The 22,168-nt window shown below is 41.5% G+C and overlaps 2 protein-coding genes across 2 annotated transcripts; one reads left to right on the forward strand and one right to left on the reverse strand.

Annotated features, from left to right (window-relative positions):
- The first annotated feature begins 561 nt into the window (after nt 1-561).
- LOC140327575 (E3 ubiquitin/ISG15 ligase TRIM25-like) lies at nt 562-2,151 on the forward strand. Its single transcript, XM_072406964.1, has one exon. It carries the CDS (start codon nt 562-564, stop codon nt 2,149-2,151), a length of 1,590 nt encoding a protein of 529 aa, XP_072263065.1.
- A 13,274-nt stretch (nt 2,152-15,425) lies between these two features.
- LOC140327576 (uncharacterized) lies at nt 15,426-21,191 on the reverse strand. Its single transcript, XM_072406965.1, has 6 exons — nt 21,167-21,191; nt 20,805-20,897; nt 20,378-20,476; nt 17,706-17,813; nt 17,461-17,577; nt 15,426-16,228 (listed from the first exon to the last, which is right to left on the reverse strand). The coding sequence occupies exons 1-6, from the start codon at nt 21,189-21,191 to the stop codon at nt 15,984-15,986; spliced, it is 687 nt and encodes a 228-aa protein (XP_072263066.1). The 3' UTR covers nt 15,426-15,983.
- Between the last annotated feature and the right edge of the window lie 977 nt (nt 21,192-22,168).

Here is a 22,168-nt window from a genome sequence, read left to right on the forward strand (position 1 = left end):
TATGGCCCCAACATATTATGAAGCCCTGTACAAATTACATATACAGACAGTGACACAGTAAGGGGAGAGGGCTCTGCCCCAAAGAGCTTACAATCTAGGACAGCATTGCTGGAAGTGTATTGTGCATTGAGCAGTTAAAGGGGTGGGGCCTCGGTTGATCACGTGTCATAGAGCGTTGCCAGGAGCTGAGGCGTAAAAGGGGTGTGAAGATCACGTGCCATAAGATCTTAAGAAGATCTTCAGAAGATCACGTGCCATAAAGCATTGCAGGAAGTGAATCGTGTAGGGATATGAGGAGTTAAAGGGGTGGGGCCTCGGTTGATCACGTGTCATACAGCATTGCAGGAAGTGAGTCGTGTAGGGATATGGAGGAATTAAAGGGGGTGGGGCCTCGGTTGATCACGTGTCATAAACCGCGCAGAGAGCTGAGGAGTTAAAGGGGCGTGGCTTCGGTGATGACGTACCGGAAGTGCATTGTGCAGGGAGCTCTAACTTGTAATTGGCACCCCCTGCATCCTGTCAGACGTCTCTGCTTTTATTTCCTGATTTTACTGCAAAGACATGGCGTCTGCTGCTGTGGGGAACGAGCTGGAATGCTTCCTGTGTCGGTGCATTTATAGAGATCCTGTAAACCTGGAATGTGGAGACAAGTTTTGCCAGGAGTGTATAGAGACTTTGCTGGATTCCCAGGAGAAATCTGCCACTTATTCCTGCCCTGAATGCAATAAAAAGTTCAGGAGTCGCCCAGCATTGTACAAGAACACCGCACTGCGCAGCAAACTGCAGAATTTTCTGTCTGATGAGCCAGAAGTGAAATCTGAATTCACCTGTACTCAATGTTTTCACGCTTCTGTCCCTGCTGTAAAATATTGCCTGTTATGTGAAGCTTTTCTATGTGATAATCACCTGAACATTCACTGCAAATCCCTGGAACATATCATAACCGATCCCAGCACGTCACCGGAGGAAAGGAAATGTTCCGTCCATAATAAGCTCCTCCAGTATTATTGCATCGAGGACTCCGTCTGTGTCTGCGTCTCCTGCTTTGCTAATGGAGAACATACAGGACATCATATAGAATCATTAAAGGAGGCTTCCGTGAAGAAAAGAGTCCAGCTAAGTCATATCCTGCAGAATCTGATAACCCATAGAGAGGAGATCGAGAAAACGGCCGAAAGTTTGCAGAAAAGTCTGATTAAAGTCCAAGAAAAGGCAACCAATGAAACCAAACGAGTCAGCACGCTGCTGAATTATATCCGAATCCAGATAAATGAGCTGGAGAAGAAAGTCCACGGAGAGATCTACAGCCACGCCGAGAGACTCTCATTCTCCAATCAGATGCAGAATCTGGAATCAAAGAAGAATGAATTATCCCGAAAGATTCAACAGATCGAGGAGCTGTGTAATGTGACCGATGAATTGAGCGTTCTGCAGGAATCGGATATTGGGAACTTGTATTATGGCGATGGTACGGATAATAATGGAAGTAATTACATGCACCTCCATAGTGACAGAGATCTGGATATAGCCGGGATCCTCCAAGCATTGCATTCTGATTTATCCGACATATTCACCGGGATACAAGTATACTTCCAGGTCTACGAATCTGCGGATATAGTGCTGAATCTAAACACGGCCGGTAATTTCCTCACCGTATCTAATGATGGGAAAATGGCGTCCTGGTCATTTTATCAGAAGTACACGTCCACCCCAGAGAGATTTCACTATCCTCAGGTCCTGAGCATGAAGAGTTTCTGCTCGGGGCGACATTATTGGGAATTGGATGCCGGGGAGTCCCGGAGCTGGATAGCCGGGATGTGTTACCATAGTATAGACCGCAAAACCTTTCCTTATTCAACCATTGGAAAAAATAATAAATCCTGGGGTTTGTATAAGGTTGGTAATCAGTATTCTGTCCTACATGACAGTAAAGATATCCAAATAGCTTCTAATATTTCTACAAATAGGTTTAGAATATATCTGGATTATCGGGCCGGCCAGCTCTCCTTTTATGCCTTGTGTGACCCCATGAAACATCTTTACACCTTCAAAGCCACTTTCACAGAACCCCTGCACGCCGCACTATGGTTGGGGGAAAATAGCTGTATAAGGATCTCCGCCGTGGCTGGGAGTTTTGGAAAATCTGAATGAGGGTGGTGAGCAGAATATGTGGGGGTCCCGGACTTTCTCTTGTAAATATTTTTTACCATGCATGAAGCTCCATCTCACCATGACCGGCCATGGTATCTGGGGTATTACAAGAATACCAGGCTTCTTATTGGTGAACTACAATTTCCAGCATTGTTTATTGCTTGTCTAGCATTTCCAATATGGTTTCTTCTTTGTAATATCCTTATTTGATGAGATGATGTAGTGCCATTTTTTTCCAGTTATTGGTAGTCTATTACATCATTACGATCCAAAACTTTATATTGTTTATATGCATCTCTGCTGAAATGTTCATTATTATATAATTTGTCTTTTTATCACCGTTTTATCCTATACACCGGCCATGAGATCTTGGAGGATTGTTCTGTATTGTTGAACTGCTTTGGAGGATTATTCTGTATTGTTGAACTGCTTTACAGAGAAGTTCTCATTGGTTTAGTTGTACACATGAGATTTTTTTTCTTACATGAGTACTTCTTACAATGAGTTTTCTTACAATGAGTTTTATTTTCTTACATATTAGTCACACATGAAAATGCTGTTTTTATCTGTACACATGCTGAAATATATGTAACGCTGACCAGGCTCCCAATGTTTGGAGATATGAAGGATGGACAGTGGCTTGGCTTGACATATGTAGACACATAATACACCCCCTGCTATACCCCTATTGTATGGACCATTAAAATTAATATCAAATCATTGCTTAGAGCGGTGTTTTTTGACCATTTAACATAAAGGCACCCTTTAGGGAACCCCTGATATAGTTACTACATGCACAGCTCAGAGTACAGGAGCATGGCAGTCAAAAGGTTATTTGGAAAAATGTTGTATACGTTGCTAGCCATTTGGGAAAGCTTCCACCTCTAGGCTATGTACACACATCAGATAATTTTCGTATGATAATCCCCTCAGGGCTGATAACAGATGATAATCTGGTGTGTGTACATCGCTCATTGTCCGTCCTGGCGGATTTACGGATGAGGAATGATCATAAAGAAAATAAAGGGGCGAGAGCACAGTGGGGTGCCGCTCTGTCAGTTTCCCCCTGCCCTCTCTGTAGAGCAGAAGGTTTGTGTATGTACAAGTATTGCACGTGATACCCGGCCTTACAAATAGGTCAGTTTAGGTGACACCAATGATATTTTTAGCTGAGAGGCACAAATTGTTCAAGGAACCCCTATCAACCTCTGGATGTTTCATGGAATCCTAGTTCAAAAGTGCTGAGTTAGGCCTGAGTTATTGCCGAGTTAGCTTTTTCAGCTTCACATACCAATTGGAATCATTTAGAGACTGGGTGAAAGTTTAGTACAAAATAACACCTTTGAAAAGGTATACAGAAGTATATATATCTGTGGGACCACTGAGGCAGAAAGAGGGGCAGAGAAAGTTGCAATGGATTTAACTTTGCCAAACGTGCATACAGTCATTTGTTCCCTGGTGTCATCTTTTTGGGGCTGATATCGGATGCTGCTTGGACTCAGTGCTGTTTTCTGTTAGACATAACGGTAACTTTGGGTATTGACATTTATCCTTGACTAGGACTAAGCCTAAAGGTGTAATTAGTGTTTAACAAGCATCCCACACCTTACATTGGTATTTTCCATGTTATATTACCTAAGGCAGTGACATTTCTGATATTGTCATAACTGTAAAGACCGGTTTTACTTGTCAGTCTCATGTACAGAAAATAAAGACTTTTTTTTAAAGAATCCTTTCGGTTTCTGTTCAATGTGATTTTAGATAAAGAGGGTTGGAGAAGATTAAGGTTACAGGGAGTGTCAGTTTTGAGGTTACTGGTATTGTGTGTGTTGGGGTTATGGGAAGGGTTAGTGTGGGGAGCACTGGGGGATAGTGTGATGGTTGCAAAATGTATTTCTGTTGGGGTTGCAGGAACGGTCAGTGTTGGGATTACTGAGATAGTTTGTGTGGATGTTACAAAGGAGTATTACTTAGGGGGTTACAGGTAAGGTATGTGTCTGGGTTATAGAGAGGTTAGTGTGCATATTTCCACCAACCCCCTTTTTTTGGGCAGTGCGCCCTGCTTCCCCTGCGCAGCTCTTAGCAGCAGCTCTAATCCTCTGAATGGGCAATGGGGAGGCTGCGCCATACTCAGCTGTCATCCATTCAGAGGATTCCAGCGGCTGTTAAGAGCCAGGTGGGGAGGTCAGCACAGCTATGAGGAGATTCTTCCATTCTCCAGCTTGTGCTGTGGCTTCTATTGAGGAAAAAAAAAAAACTGTATGCAAAAATGTAATAATGAATGGTGCATGTTATATTCTGCAGCCTTACAACTGATTATGTACAAACCTCTAAACCTACTAAACAGTATGTTGTAATTACAGGTAGTCCCGGGTTACATATGAGATAGTGACTAGGTTTGTTCTTAAGTTGAATTTGTATGTAAGTCAGAACAGGTACATTATTTTAATAAATGCAATTAGGTCAGATGTCTCAGCATAATATTAGGCAGCATGGTGTCAGTTACTGTATAAAATTCTCACTGTGAGTTAATCACCAACAAAGGAAAAAAAATGTTTATGAAGCCTAGACATTAAATAACTTTTGGAGCAAGCTGTGCTTTGATATGCATCATTTCAATGTGGTCATTAAAGAGTTACAGGAGGCTGCAAAAAGAGCTCACCCCCCTCCCCCTTGTTGCTAACACCCCGTAAAATGTAATCACAATGACATCATTAGAACATAAAAAAACTCTGCCCATCTAAATGAAATTTGGGTTTAGGTTCTGGGAGGGTACAGCCATGTGTATCAGGGAAGTGCATTTTGATGAGCAGAGTTTATTTTGTAATGATGCCATGGTGATGAAAGTTTGGGGGTTATACCCTCAAGTGTCCCCCACTTGCACTTATATTTGTGTTTACCTGCATGTCTCTGTTCTAGATAAATTAGGATTGAAGGTAGGGAAGTGGACAGTTATGTGTAACAGGGCAGGGCGTTTTATGTACTAATATTGCCATGCTAATGAAATTTTAGGGGGGATTTACATCTGTCCCCCACTTGCACCTGCATTTTCAGTTTCCTACACCTCCCCATACCAGAGAAATTGGGGTTCAAAGAACAGAAGCAGAAAGGGTAGCATAGTATTACAATTATAGTTTTGTAAAAGCTATGTATAAATTTAGGGGCCCCACCCCAATGCTCCTTGCTATGTAGGTGGCCCCGGGGGTCCCTAATTTAGCATTTTCAATACTCTTACCCTTGACAAGGCAACCTCAATGTTCAATGTTACCGCATTTCTTAAAATTCTTTAAAGACATTTTGGTTACTAGGAGCTATGAAGGTCCCCTGTGTACCCTGAAAAATTTAGGTTGTTACAACCAACGGCTTAGGGGATCTGAAGGTTTGGTCACAGTGAGTTGTTAGGCTGCAGAATATGACAAGCAGACTTTTCACACACGGCTATCACACTGCGGATGTCATTATACATGCACACTCAGGTGAATAAATTTCACAGTTTAATTTTTTTTTTATAAAAAATGGGCAGTGATGAGAGGGGGACGCTGGCTGTCCTGCCCCCATCACATGCACAATACACTTTAGGCATCGTCCCATTTTATACAATGGAAAAATGTGCTTTTCTTTTCAATTTTGGTGGAGGACTCTTTCCAGCTTTACTGCCATGGTGGTAAAGAGTGCAGGGTAAATCTGCAGCCTCCTGGGGTATTTGTGTCCCATATCCCAGTTGCCTGTGGGCTGCTACTTTTGTGTATGCCTGACGTCAGGAATGCATCATCAGGGGAACATGGAACACTGGGATGTTGGATGGAAATACATAGCACTGAACAGTTTGGGCATAATATGGAAAATTGGACATGCTAACAAGCCTGGCATTAGAAAATTTGAACAAAGTGTAGAGGGAAGGTAGAACACTGACACATTATTAGGGGTTACTGGATACCTAGGACATAAACTAGGACTAGCACTAAATTTGCCGTGTTTTGCCCTGCCCACTTTTTCAACACCCGGCTACAGCTTCCCCCCAACGGGCGGAAAACAATGTCTGGGGAGAACCAAAATAGATTGACGGTTGTAAAAAGAATTTCTGTTGTGGTTACAAGGAGGATTAGTATTGGGGTTACTGGAATCATTTGTGTTGGAATTACCCATAGAGTGTTACAAGGAGGGTTAATGTTGGTGTTAGGGAAAGGGTTTATATTGGAATTCGCAAGATAGTGTGGGGAGTACTGAAATAGTATGGTGGTTCCAACTAGGGTTAGTGTTGAAGTTACTGACTGATTATTGAGATAATTTGTGTGAGTGTTACAAGGAGGAATACTGTTGGGGTTACAAGGGAAGATAGTGTTGGCGTTCTCAAGATAAAAAATGTGGGTGTTACAAGTAGGGTTAATGTTGGGGTTACTGGAAGCATCATTGTTGTAATTACTGAACATAGTGTGGGTGTTATTGGGTTGGGGTTATCTGGAGGGTTAGTATTGGAGTTCCCCAAATAGTGTGTAGGTTACATGGAAGGTTAGTGTTGGGGTTACAGTGAGGATTACTATTAGCAATCCCAAGATCGTGTAGAGGTAACATGGAGGGTTAGTGTTGGCATTACTGACAGTATGGTGGTTATTGTTGGGCTTACAGAAAGGATTAGAGTTGGAGTTACCTAGATGGCTAGTGTGAAGGTTGCAAGAAGGCATTCATCATGCATTGGGGTACCAAATGTACATAGAGAAGGAAGGTGGTAAAATGGGTCTGATACTGGAGGAGATCTACATTAGGGGTGTATGTTATAGGGGAGGTGTGGGTTGCTTCTGTTCTGAGATAGCATTTGGCACTGAGTAGGGTGTCTGACATTTATTTGGTCTGCATTGAGGGCATCTGTCACTGTTAGGTTTCTGTGGGACTTTGTATTGCAGACCCCTCCTCAGTGCTTTCCAATCAGTCCCCCATGCCCATGCAGTCTTCATTCTTCAGTAACAGAACCCTCGCCACATTACTAAGCTGCATTTCTTCAGCTGCATGTCTTTGCAGTTCTCTTCATTGACATCCGTTTCACCCAGAATCAAATTCAAGCTCCCGTGCTTTTACCTTCAAATCCCTCCACAGTTGTTGTACCACTTACCTTTCTGACTTGGTAAAGAAAATACTCCCCCTGCCGCTCTCTCCGCTCCTCCAATGACCTACTAATGACTTCCTCACTCATAACCTCATCACACGCACGGATACAAGACTTCTCTAGAGCTGCCCCCAGTCTCTGGAATGGTCTCCTCGTCCTATTCGGCTTGCTCCTACTTTCTGCTCATTTAAAAGAGCGCTCAAAACCCATTTTTTTCAAACTTGCCTACCCATCTTCTTCTGTCATTTGAAACCATCACTACTTCCCACCCTTACATATCTCCCTCCTATTGTGTGTGAAATTCCCCCACCTACTAGATTGTAAGCTCTTCGGGGCAGGGTCCTCTCCTCCTGTATCACTGTCTATATTAGTCTGTCATTTGCAATCCCTATTTAATGTACAGCGCTGGGTAATATGTTGGCGCTATATAAATCCTGTTTATTAATAATAATAATAATAATAATAATAATAATATTATTAATAATTGCTCTTAGTAATGCTAGTATTACCCTTGGTAAGGTGGTGGCCAAGTGCTGCTCCTGAACTATAGGTCTGTGCACATGTTCACATGCACCCTCAAACAGAATAGACTATGATGCCTACCTTATGTGATCAATGAGCATGCATAGGGTGAGAGCTGGGGCCCATCAGAGAAAGTGAAGAGGAGGGCCTGCCAGAATACATACCTTTCCAGGCACATAGGGTTTTTTTGTAAGGAATCAGGAGCTGAAGGACTTTTTTTCCCCAGTTCCCCTGTGGGCAGGTTAGACCCTCATCCATGCGTGCGAGTGTGGCTATGTAAGCCTTGTAGGAAGGCTATGAGGAGCTAACGTAGCCACCCTAACAGAGCTAGGAAGACATTTTTATACGCACATACTGTACGGGTAGTCCCCGGGTTACATACAAGATGGAGACTAAAGTTGTTCCTAATTTGAATTTGCATGTACGTCAGGACATTATTTTATTAGATGCAATCAGGACAGATGTTTGTCTCAACATATTATTAGGCAGCGTGGTGTCAGTTATTGTATAAAATCCTCACTGTGACCTAATACCAAACAAAGCAAAAATAATTTCTGGAACACACTGTGCTTTGATATGCAAAAAGAAACAACTGCAGAGTTTCTTGGTCATTAAAGAGTTACAAGAGCCTGCAGAAAGAGCTCACCCCCCTAAGATAACCCACAACCTCAGCTGTGTTTAGCAAAAGATTTCTTCTGCAAGTCATGCAACCCCCCCCCCCCCCCCCCCCCCCCCCCCCCCCCCCCCCCCCCCCCCCCCCCCCCAATCCAGCCTCTGTCCTTAATCCTAAAAATAAGAATTTGGTTTTATCATTTCATTTCACATTCAATATTGCAGTGACCCTTTACACATGATGCACACATTTAAACTGGATTAGCCTAGACATACACTTTAAGGACAATATCAGACCCCTGTTGAATTTTCTCTAATTACCTAGGAATTTGGAGATTTATTTTTCTTCCCATGGCTTATTTGTAATAAGGATAGGCCCTGGGGCCGAATATCATTATCATGTGATTATATAGAGCTAATATATTGAATAGTGCTGTACAGAGTCTATAGTCATGTCGGTACCTGTCTTTCACAGGAGCTAATATTCTCTCCAACACCGTAGTCTCCAACCTGTTCGGACCAGCGGACCACTAAATTTATCGGCTCTGGACCATGCATGTGCGGAGAGCCCGGTTTCACTTGAAGAGGAAGAAACTTCACCTTTAGTGATGTCATGATGCCAAATCCTGCCCACCCTCCCATCGCAGGCTCAGTCCAGAGACACAACCCACCCACCTCCCTGAGCCTGCGATGTCTGCAGCTCAGGGAGGTGGGTGGGTTGTGGAGATGTGGTCTGCAGCTCAGGCCGGTGCGTCCCCCCCAGCAGGGTCCTTTTGCTGACCCTACTCTGGGGTTCACTGGCCAAAGCCGCGGACCACCAAAATTTTCTCAACCACTGCTCTAACATACTCCAAGGCCAAACTTTTGGGGGAAGCCAGATACTCTACTATTGTTATTGCTCAACCGAGAAATTATTTTGTGCTGGGTGGTAAAAAATTGTAGGCGGGAGGCAGCCCCTGTATTGTGACTCTTGTGGCTGTTTTTGGGGTGTTACTGAAAAGTGCCAGGTGGTGCGCCCAGCTAAAAGGTCTGGGGAGAACATTGCATTGTGTTTTTTAGCAGGTGGGACACATCCTATACAAATACATGGAGATCTTTATTTAGATACTATGCTGGCTGAGATTCAGCCCTAGTACTCAAAGAAGAGTGCAGAGCCATCAGGTTACAATTCTGAGATCATGTCACAGTGGTCTATGGATTATTATCAGCATTTAACAGTAATATATAATAAGAATTATCTAAACTTTCGTTGCTTTTTGACAAATCAGTGGATTATGCAAATGTTTTAAAATATTGGTGCTACCCATAGCACATACCCTGTGAGGTTATTGTGTCTCCCTGACAATCTAATAATCCTCTTGATTAGTCTTATATTTTATTTTGCTTCAAGTTTCTGCATTGGTGTTTGGCCTAAGAAAGGCTGAAGGGGGTCACAAGGTGTCAGGGTAATCAGAAGGTGTGACAAAGGGAGTTGCAGTTGACCATTGGCAGGAAAGTGAAAGGCAATTACCAGTTCATTCCACACACAACGAGGTTCATAGGCATGTTTTTTGCGCCGAGGCTTTGACCTTTGGGAAGGAGGAGGGTCTGACTGTCTCACCTGGCAATCTTCCTCAGAGATCTTCAGCTTTAGAGATATTGAAGTGGATTCTGGCCCCCATTGTAACATTTCCTCCATCCAGTAGACAAAGAGCAGACGTTTATTCTGGGCTGTTCTGAACAGAAGGTACTATTGGTCTGCTCTCCAGAATGACAGGTCTCTGAATTTAGGTCTTTCGTGGTCTCTACCCTGAAAAGATTCAGAGTTTAGAATTTTTTCTATGGATTTCCAATCTGTGACATGCTGCAGCTTCATGATAGGAAAGTCTATTGGTAGATGGGTGTGAACATGTGCAATGTTTTCTTCCATGGTTCTCCAACCACCTTAATATCATTCTCGAGAGAATTCAGGTACCTATAAGTTTCCTCGATGGACAGTAATTTTCCATGGCAGTGGTATCCTCAGCAGGTTTTGGAAGTTCTTGTCTCCTCAAGGTTTCTCTGTACGAAGAACTGCATTGTGGCTGGGAGTATCTCACGGCAATGTGTTCTCTTATGGTTTGAACATTTAAATTTGGTGAAGTAGATGGGTCACACCCTGAATTTACATCAAAGGAGGAAAACATGAATAATAAACTGAACTGGTGTTTCCATTGGTTGTTAGGGGTGACACCTGCAGGTTTTAATATTAGGTGAACAATGTGGTGTCCCCGCTGTGATTTGGGTTAGATGATTTATGCAGTCCTTATAATGATTCATTGAGAATGAAACCTGTGAAGAGAAAAAATGAATTGAAAGCTTAATGGTGCAACTCATCATATGCTTTGAGGTTTGGATCTATGCCAAAGGAATATTTAAAATCATTAGAGTTGTGACATTTCTATCTAAAGCCCTGAAGGAACTTGATATAAAGTAACATGGCCAATGCTCTATGTATAGGTGTAAAGATTGCAATCAAAGTTCATGTAGGATATTTTTATATATTTGCAGGTTTGTGAATTGTAATATTTGAGTAACACATTAAGTCCTTGCAAACAATCAAATGTAACAAAGAACCAATAAGTAAAACGACACAGACCTGATGTGGTAAGAACAGATATTAGCCATTTCTTTTTTAAGTCTATCAAAGCAATCACAAAAGTTTCCTAACTTTTCCGGTCGGAATGACCTGTGCTGGTGATAACAGTTGCTGACTAGATATCAATAAATGTTTACAGACAAAACTGATATAAAATGTTCATACTAATAAAGTTCAGTTCAAAATTATGATCAATAATCTTCAAATACAATGACTAAGATATTATTATCCCTTTTTTTTGCAAGCAGCGTAAATACCCAAATTTGAGAGCAGAAGCAGCTATACAGTGCCAATCAGTTGTGCCACAATGGTAATGTGTCAGCAATGTACATTCTAGTGAAATAATAGAAAAAGTAACAGGTATGAGGTTTTCATTTTGAAGTTTCTCTGTTTTTGGATCAATGATAAGCTTTAGAAGGGAAGGTGACACCACCATAGCGCCTAATGGAGAAATGGGCATCATCCTCCTAAGTATGCTGACTAGTACAGATGTACGCAGTATAGTCTTGGGTAAATTTAAGCATGGCTTTAAACCCCTGCTGCTAAAACCGTTCTATTCACCCAATTAGTTATTTCTGAGTCCAGAGAATGACCCTTTAAATATCAATGAAGAAAACAGTTGAAGTGTATGGTTATCATTCCGGACCTAAGGTGAGATATTGTCCCAGACATTTTTACATTAGTCATGTCACTGTTTTTACAGGAGCTCACATTCTAATTTTAAAAGTATTTTTGGGGGAGACAGTTATGCCACTAGTATTGGGATGTGGAAGGATACCCACCCAAACACTATGAGAACTCTATGCAGATAGTTGAGATTTAGAATTAAACATTAATTTCCCTTTACCTTTGTTAGTGTTTCATCAGTTCAGTGCTAAGCATTTTCTTAAGTGTTACTATTCTTTCATTTGCTTCAATTTTCTGCAACGGTTCTTGGCCTAAGAAAGGCTGTAGGGTGTCACAAGGTGTCAGGTTGTTCAGAAGGTGTGACAAAGGAACGTGCAGTTGACCATTGGCAGGAAGGTGAAAGGCAAACACCAGTTCATTCCACACACAACGAGGTTCATAGGCGCGCCTTTTGCGCCGAGGCTTTAAACTTTGGGAAGGAGGGGGGTCCGACTGTCTCACCTTGCAGTCTTTCTCAGAGATCTTTAGCTTTAGAGATATTGAAGTGGATTCTGGCCTCCAGTACAAGGTTTCCTCCATCCAGTAGACAAAGGGGAGATGTCCAGAGCTGTTCTGAACAGAAGGTACCATTGGAAGGTCATTGAACTGGTCAGTCACAGGACTGTGAACTACTATGTAGTGTGCAATCTCCTGTTTGTAGATATCAGTGCCCAGAATCCTCATCTGTGGTTCTTTGCCCCCACAGTGCTGATTTTTGTACAGAAACAGTAGGTTAGACAATGGGAAGGAAAGCTTGAAGTTACCATACCGTGATGCAGATTTATCAAAAGCCGGAGAGCTGGCATATTGTTCTTTTATCTCCATCTGGAATCTCTCTGCATTTCTCACATGACGGACTTTGTCATAGGCCTGTTGACGAGCACTCTCAATGTCGTCTGAATAGAGGTCTGCACTCCAGAATGACAGGTCTCTGAATTTAGGTCTCCTGTGATCACTTCTTCCTTTAAATGATGTCGAGCTTAGAATTTTTTCTATGGATTCCGCATCAGTGACATGCTGCAGCTTCATGATAGGAAAGTTTATTGGTAGACAGAGAAATTGATCGGTGCGAACACGTGCAATGTTTTCTTTCATGGTTTCCCCAACCATCTTTATGTCACGCTCAAGAGAAGTCAGGTACTTATAAGTCCTATAGATGGACAGTAATTTTCCATGGCAGTGGTATCCTCGGCAGGTTCTAGAAGTTCTTATCTCCTCTAAGTTTCCCTGTACAAAGAACTGCATTGTGGCCAGGAGAGTCCCACCGCAATGTGTTCTCTTATGATCTTGTTAGAACATTTAAACTTGGTGAAGTCGAAGAGTCAAACCCTGAATTTACATCACAGGAGGAAAACATGAGTAATAAACTGAAACTCACCTCCAACGTCACAACAATGCTTTAGGCAACAGAATAAGGATTCCTATGACTACGTTAACAAAGTATGTGACTTTACAAAATATGATACTCACTAAAAACACCAGTAGATGAAAACCATCAGCAATTGTTTGCACTCCATAGCTATTACAGCCAAAGTAATATTTCAGGGATGCACAGACCTATTTATTTTTCAAGACATCAACACATAACTCCACCACCCCATGGTAGGAGTATGGCAGCCAGATTCCAGTGCCCATGTACATGAACGTCTTACTGTCATACTCATACCAGATGCTAATATCATTGAGCTATGATTGATGTTTTTGGACATTGTGTCTATATATTTGTTTGCTTCTTAGTTTTGATGTTCTACATCTATGCTATTTTTGTTTTATACACTTTACAACAGAAGGTATGTGCCGTGCACCACAGGTTGGCTGGCAAGGTGCATTGGGGGGCCAATGCTTGTTACAGATATTTCCGTGTGGTACAGCACTTTACTTGTTAACACCTACAACCTTAAAGTTTGCTAAAGCCATTCTAGTGGCTGTTAAAGTTACTAGGGTGCATTCCAATTGTCTGATTCCATTATAAGAGGCTCCAGCAGTGAAGGGAAGTGGGGGAATGCCAGATCCATATTCTGCATTGGGCTCCATAGGTTTGTATCTAGACCACTGACGGTTGTTGTCCTGCTATGTCTGGAGTACAAAGTTCTATACCTAATAAAACTAGAACAACATGAAATTATGCAAATATTATTTACCATTGCATCCATTTTGCATACGATTTATAACTGCACACAGTGTGGTAGGTAAATTTTACTTTGCAGATTGTCCTAGTATTCTAATGTAAACACACAAGATGCACACAACAAATCTATGCTAACTAGCAGTCTCACAATATGCAAAATACACTCGGGGTCTACATAATCCCTTCTTTGTCCATATTTATTTACACATATGGCCTTCTTTAGTAAAATTTGTTCCATGAGCCATTCATGTATTAAATATTATAACACTGGGCAACAATTTTGGACACATTTTTTGTTGACTTCAACTTTTAAGTTTTTTACACTAAAATAGGTATGCTGATTCTGAAAGTGCAGTTAGTTTTCTTATTTATCACGTCAGTTTTTTTCTCTATCGCTTATATTAATGCGATTACTGTAGCGTAGATTTGTGTAGGCTATTCATTTAAAAGCAAGACAGTGGTCAGAGGTTGTGCGCTGCTCTTCGTAGGGAATATGCAAAATGTACTTTTCTACTTACATATGTATTTACTTTCACTTAGGTCATGTCTGGCTCTGCTGATTGTCGTTGTAAGTGCCTAAATAACCCCTGTTTGCCTGGTACCGATTCACCTGCTGTTCTTACTTGCCCGTGAAGGGGTAATCCTGGGGGCCGCTTCCTGGTGACCTCCTTCAGCAAGGAATCCTGTGGCCACTAAGGTTACCCGCCTATACTTTACAGGGTGCTCTGGTGAAGGCCAGAAATCAGCTAAATTCTGTGCCCTTAGTAATCCAGTGCCACCCTCCAGGGGTTGTAGCCCTAAAAAGCAGATACAGGAAGGGTTAATGTTGGGGTTGGAGGGAAGCTTTGTAAACGCATTACAAGTTATTTTGTGATATGGTGATATACTGACATACTAGTTTAGTTTTTTCAACAATGCCTTCTCAGAAATAAATTTCAATTTTTCTCTGACTTTCACTTCCATAATCTTTTGGAGTAAGTGGCTACAAAACTACCATAAAAGCAACCTTAAAGTGGTTGGAAATTATCACCTTCCCAAACTACCTAAATCTTTCATTTACATTTAAAAAGCATTTTGAACTTAACCTGAATGAATCAATCAATGAATCTGTATTTTTAATGCTCAATTTGATCAAGTCATGTGACCAAAAATCTTTTGTGTTTGTAACTTTGTAACTGTAACTTTGTTTGGGTGGTGGATTTTTATGGAGGAGAAGAGAAAGAGCACTATAATTACAAGGACCAACAATGGCACATGCTAATGACATTATTAACACACTTCCATGTGTAGGGAGGACAGGGGAGTTTGCAATTTAGCAGTGCAGAATTACTACATCCAACTACATGATCACCCTATGGCTGAAGAGGTAATATGTACAAAATAAAGCAAATTCTATAAAATCTTTTATCTACACTTAATATTAATATTTGTCATGAGGTATATATTGATACATGCATTGAAATAACATTATGATGCACAACTAGAATATCCTTTTAGTATCCCCTGGTACGGCCAACACCAGATTAACACAAACTTTTCCCTCCACACCCTCTCTCTTTATCTGGCTGTCTTAATGGCTAAAGCCACCGTATCATATGCAATAGGTTTTAACAACCTTGACCTGGGTAGAACCTGAGAATAACCCCAGATTTGTTGTTCATGGCATTTTGAGGATACCAAATTTCCAGCTTATATTAAAGTGTGAATGGAATATAAAAATATAGTAAAAAATGTATATAATTTTGAATCTATCCATCACAATAACACACATATGAAAGCGTATCTTTATGTACATGCTATATCTACAATTTTTTAGCTTTGTATCTAATATTGCTCCTTTTTTGGGAATTTTTTTTTTATGTTTTAACATATTTGTTGTGCTTTATTTGTACTATAGATATATATATTATTATTCAGTATTTATATAGCGCCATCATATTGCACAGCGCTGTACAAAGTCCACAGTCATGTCACTAACTGTCCCTCAAAGGAGCTCACAATCTTTAATCATATGTCATTAATGTAGTCTAAAGTCAAATTAGGGGAAGCCAATTAACCTTACTGCATTTTGGGATGTGGGAGGAAACCGGAGCACCCGAAAATTATATATATATATATACAGTTTGTACATCAGCATTTTTTTAGCATATAAAAAGCTAACAGCCTTAAAAATGATAAAGGAATATTTAATTTTGTACAGTATTTACATCTGAATCACTGATCAGCAATTTATCTTTACATGTCACAGATGACTCTTCTCCACCTCCCTCTTCTTTATTCTCGCCATTCTCGTCATCAGTGTCAGAAGAATTATTTCCTAATAGAGTTTCAGTGGTTCCAAGGCTGTTCTCTGCAGCTCTATTATTTTCTGTACTTTCTTCAAGAGGGAATTTCGGTGATTCAGGTAATTGTGAAGGATTTAATTCTCTGCCTGAAAAAAACATATATCAAAGATATATTTCATGATTAGTTAACAATAATAATAAAATTGTATTTTATTAACAGATCAGCTAAATAAATGCTTGGATGAGATGACTTATTGCTGAATCACGTTATTTGGGGATCTTTTTGGCCCTTTTAGTAGATTTCCCCCTGCTCTGTTATGAAAATGCCTTATTAGACTGCTCACCTGGAGAAAAAACTTTGCTATAAAAATTAAAACGTGGTCCTGTCACCTCCCAGTTTTCAGGCCATAGCATAGTTTGCAACATATTACCAGCCTCAGTCAATCACATAGTCTTGGTCTCAATCTATCATATAGTCTCGCTCCTCAGTCCATTATATAGTAGTGGCCTCAGTATATCACATATTCTCAGCTTCAGTCCATCACATAGTCATAGCCCCAGCTCATGTCAAAGTCTTGGCCCCAGTCCATGACATAGTCTCAGCCTCAGGATATAACATATTAGTAGCCTCAGTCTATTACATAGTCGTGCCTCAGAGCATCACATTGTCTCGCGCTCAATCTATCACGAAGTAGTGGCCTCAGTCTTTACCATGAGTAGTGGCCTCAGTTCATCACATAGTGTCAGCCCCAGCCCATGTCATAGTCCCAGCCTCAGCCTATCACATAGTCTCGCCCTCAGTCCATCGCATAGTAGTGGCCTCAGTTTATCACTTAGTCTCAGTACCATAGTCTCGGCCCCAGACTATCACATAATCATTAATTGCCTCAGTCCATCACATATTATTGGCCTCAGTCTATAACATGAGTAGTGGCCTCAGGCTTGTCACAGATTTGGCCTCATTCACACTATGACACACCATGGTTACTCTTGAGTTATGGCAATGCATTATGTAGGTTTATACAATGCAGTGTCTTTTATTGTAATTGCATTCTCAATGCAACTTACATGGTGTTGCAGCACTGCACAATGCACAGCTATGCACCACGGTACATATTTTGGTGTGTTAGATTTCCTATCCACATAATAATGAAGTGAGAGTGTGAATCCAGCTTTGAAAGAAAGAAAAAGAAACACACAATCTACTATATGACACCTACCTACAGCGTGCTAAGGTTGTCCCATTTTGTTCTTACAGTTGGATGTATGGGGAAAAATACAATGATCTCTTTACACTTTTCCATGTAGAACACAACTTGTGTTTAAGTTGGGGGAACACCAAAAATTGAATACAAACTACATCATAACTGGCACTCACAGAGTCTGGACACAACCAGAGACACGCTCACAGCAAGAAGAATGGCTACAATGAATATCCCCAAGTAGAAATAGCATCTCCATCTTGTCTGCATCTTCATTCCGCAGAAGTCATCATCTGCCAGAAACACAGAGGACTCACCGTCAGTGAGAACATCACAACGTGGCTCATCCCTCAACATCAATTTCTCATAGTACCCTCTGGTGTATAAACAGAATATGTGATGATGGTACAAGGTGGCTCACCTTGATAAATGAGAGCAATTTCAGCTGTGAACATCCCAGGAATGAGCAGAAAGTCGGCCACTAGAAGAATCTCTTCCGCTGTTGTGATCCAACCCAAAGGAGAACCACCTGCCAGGAAATATGGGAACAGCAAGTCAGGTTTCTAAGTCGGTGCAATGAATGCATAATTAAGATGACACTGAAACCGAAGTTGGTTTTAAAAAGAGCAAAAGGTTAGACCTTCTCTCCAGTTTTTAATACTGTCCTTAAAGCAGATCTAAACCCTAACATCAGACTTACTATTAGATATCTGTTCTCACACTGGAATGTCAGTCCTCCTTGTGCCAGCTGGAATCCGTGAGAAATAAAACTTCCATTATATGTTTGGAGGTGGCCATCTTGAGTGAGGCAGAGTGACCTTGCTATCCACCCCGGACCTTCTCTACCCACAGCCTTCCATTACTGCCCAGGCTCCTCTGTGATTGCTCGGTGTGAATGCTATAGGTGTTATCCACAGATCAGGCCCACCAACACAAAACAGAAATCAGACCACCACATCCCACTGCCATGTCAGACCCCTGTGCAGTTTTATCACAGCTCAGGATCATCATCATCGCCCTCGTCTTCACAGATAGTTTCCAGGTTACATACACAATAGGGACTGCACATTTTTGTATTCTTAAGTTGAATTGTTATGTAAGTCGAAAACGGGTACATTATTTTAATAAATGCAATTAGGACAGATGTTTGTCTCAACATATTATTGGGCAGCATTGTGTCAGTTACTGTATGTGCTTTGATATGCAAAAAGAGACAACTGCAGAGTTTGTCTTGGTCAATAAAGAGTTACAAGAGACTGCAGAAAGAGCGCAGAGCATCCTGGGAAGCCCCATTCCTATCTAGGAGACATCCGTATGTCAGATGTCCTTCAGGGACTACCTGTACCATCATCATCACCTATATGATCATCATTACTTGCTTGCTCACTGCCCAGTATCATCAACACCATATGGCTCTCAGCCCAGTATCATCATCACCCTGTGGTTCACCGCCAAGTATCATCATTACCCTATGGCTCACAGCTTAGTATCATCAATAGCCTATGGCCCCCAGCCCAGTATCATCATTACCCTATGGCTCACAACCCAGAGTATCATCATTACCCTATGGCTCACAACCCAGTATCATCATTACCCTATGGCTCACAGCTTAGTATCATCAATAGCCTATGGCCCCCAGCCCAGCATCATCACCACCCTATGGTTCACCGCCCAGAATCATCATCACTCTATGCCCCAATGCCCAGTATTATCATCACCCTATGGTCCACAGCCCAGTATCATCATCACTCTATAGCTCAGAGCCCAGTATTATCATTATCCTGTGGCTCTCAGCCCAGTATGGCTATTACCCTATGGCTCACAGCCCAGCATCATCATTACCTTATGGCTCACAGCCCAGTATCATCATTACCCTATGGCTCAGAGCTTAGTATCATCAATAACCTATGGCCGCCAGCCCAGTATCATCACCCTATGGCTCACAGCCCAGTATCATTATAACCCTATGCCCCAATGCCCAGTATTATCATCACCCTATGGCTCACAGCCCAGAATCATCATCACCCTATGGCTCACAGCCCAGTATTATCATCACCCTATGGCTCACAGCGCCCAGTATTATCATCACCCTATGGCTCACAGCCCAGAATCATCATCACCCTATGGCTCACAGCCCAGTATTATCATCACCCTATGGCTCACAGCCCAGTATCATCACCACCCTATTGTTTACTGCCCAGTATCATCTTCACCTTATAGCTCACAGCCCAGTATCATCATCACCCTTTTCCTCACAGCCCAATCATATCATTACCCTATGGCTCACAGCCCAGTATCATCATCACTTTATGGCTCACAGCCCAGAATCATCATTACCCTATGGCTCACAGCCCAGAATCATCGTTACCCTATGGCTCTCAGCCCATTATCATCACTACCCTATGCCCTGGAGCCCAGCATCATCATTACCCTATGTCACACAGTCCAGCATCATCATTACTCTATGGCTCACAGCCCAGTATCATCAATGCCCTATGTCTCACAGCCCAGTATCATCATTACCCTATGGCTCACAGTCCAGCATCATCATTACCCTATGGCTCACTGCCCAGTATCATCATTACCCTATGTCTCACAGCCCAGTATCATCATTACCCTATGACTCACAGCCCAGTATCATCATCACCCTATGCCCTGGAGCCCAGTATCATCATTACCCTATGTCACACATTCCAGCATCATCATTCCCTTATGGCTCACAGTCCAGTATCATCACCAACCTATGGCTCACAGCCCAATATCATCATTTCCCTCCTGCTCCTCATACACTGCCGTTACAATGGAGAGCCCAGGAGGATTGGACAGTACAGTTATTTAAAGGGTTAGAAGGTTTAGACAAAAAAATAAATAAATTAAAAACCAGACAGACCAGTGTAATCTTGGCTTATATCATTCATAATCCCCAACTTAATGTGAGTTTAGGTCCGCTTTAGGATTACTTTTGCATAACGTAGTCACTTTACAAGAAGAGAAGTCTTCCTTCCTACATATTTATCTGAGATCCCCAAAGTCACTTATATCCAGGACAGGGAGTGACATAAGAGCTGACAAGGACCATTATAGGATACTTACATTTGATCAGGAAGCACCAAGATATTCTGGCCAATAAGATGAACAGAAAGAGAAGATTTACACCAATCATACTTCTCCACTCATCTATGAAATGATAACCTGCAATACCAAAAGACATAAACATCATTTTATATGAGCTGGCTTCATAGAGAGATAAGCGAAATGTGTCCCCATCGGAGGATATCCCCTCACCAATAAAGCCAAGATATTGGATTTCTCTTTACTTGCTGTCCTAGGTATAATGAACACCAAGACTTATAAAAGGGGATGAAACTTCCCAATGAGGACACAGTTAGCTATATGAACTTGACAGAGCGTCTAAACCCTTCCCTACTTTATTAAAAATTAAATAAAAACATTTCCCCAACCTTAGATATCAGATGTAAGGTATGGCAGGATCCAATAGAACATGAAGATATCGTCTTACCGTAATAACCCAGAATGACGAGGATCGCACACTCCAAGGTGACACCACTAATGTTTCGAGCCACAAAGATGACATTTTTCAGAGTTTTATATTCTGGAGAGAAATCATTCTGAGATTATCACATTGTTATCCCTGATAAAGGAACCCAATCACATATCTACTGTACATACTAGGTAGAGCTGATCTATTAGTGAGCAGCTATTGCTATTCAGATATCTAATACTCTGTCTGAAGGTAACCTGTGTTTAAAAAAACATGGCAGCCATTCATCAGCTACTAATGTAAAAGCCTATTGTCCGGCTGTTTGGCTTATCCACTGAGCCTGATTTAATAAAGCTATATTTAGACTATCATGAGTGAACCTGGGTGATCCAGGTCCAAAGCCATAGATCCACGCCTCACCTACATATTTCTGTATGTAATGCTTCTGTGGAGAATCAATGGTGTAAATAATCTATTTCATGGCAATTAGGGGTGTACATAAAGTGTGGAGAAATGACAAACTTAAGCCAGACCTAAACAAATTTATTCTGCAGAGCCATAGGCTCGGAATTCACTGATAACCATTCAATCAAAATGTTTCCAAAGAAGCTCACATACTAGATCATACAAGATCATTAAAGCTTTTTATACCTAACACAAGGGTAGCACCCTCAGGTCTACCCCTACTACTTTTATTTGGCATCTATGTTTTTCCATTTTTGATAAGCAGGAAATGAGGAAGAAGCTTATTCCCTCAACAATGGGTTCTGGGCAAGTTGCCTGGTAAAATTTAGGAAAGGGGAGGGGAAGCATGCTCACTGCCCCCTATTCTCCAGCTAACCAGACCAATAGCCTGGATAAGAATCTATTTAGAACCTCCTTTTTCTGCTTTGGTGTAATACAAAAACATACCACAAACAGATTTAAGGCATTCCCCAATTTTTTTGGACCAATGGGTAGCTCCCCTTCCCTTTCTTTTGTTCAATAGTTTGCCTTTTACCCCTAAACATGGCCAGAAATAAATACCTATAGAACTCAATAAGGTTGAGTGATAAGTTCAGATCCAATCAACATCAAAGAGATTTTTCCGAACTCCTTATAACCTGTCCACGATGCTTCAGTCCCCCCTATTCATTACCATTCAGTTGCACTTGTAAAGAGTATCTAAATCTATCTAAAACATATTGCAGTGGAACTACATTGAGCAACAGGGACCTTTATGTGTTTCACTTACTTGCCTGGTCAATATAAACATTAATTTCACTCCAGGCCTCCAAATCAAACCCAAGGTTGGGCACATTATCACTGCTAATTAGTTGTTGACCCTGGATTCCAGTACAAGGGATGGTGGTATAACTGACTGATCACCCCCCGAACTTTAA

Source organism: Pyxicephalus adspersus, chromosome 3 (assembly GCF_032062135.1).
Source record: "Pyxicephalus adspersus chromosome 3, UCB_Pads_2.0, whole genome shotgun sequence".
Taxonomy (NCBI): domain Eukaryota; kingdom Metazoa; phylum Chordata; class Amphibia; order Anura; family Pyxicephalidae; genus Pyxicephalus; species Pyxicephalus adspersus.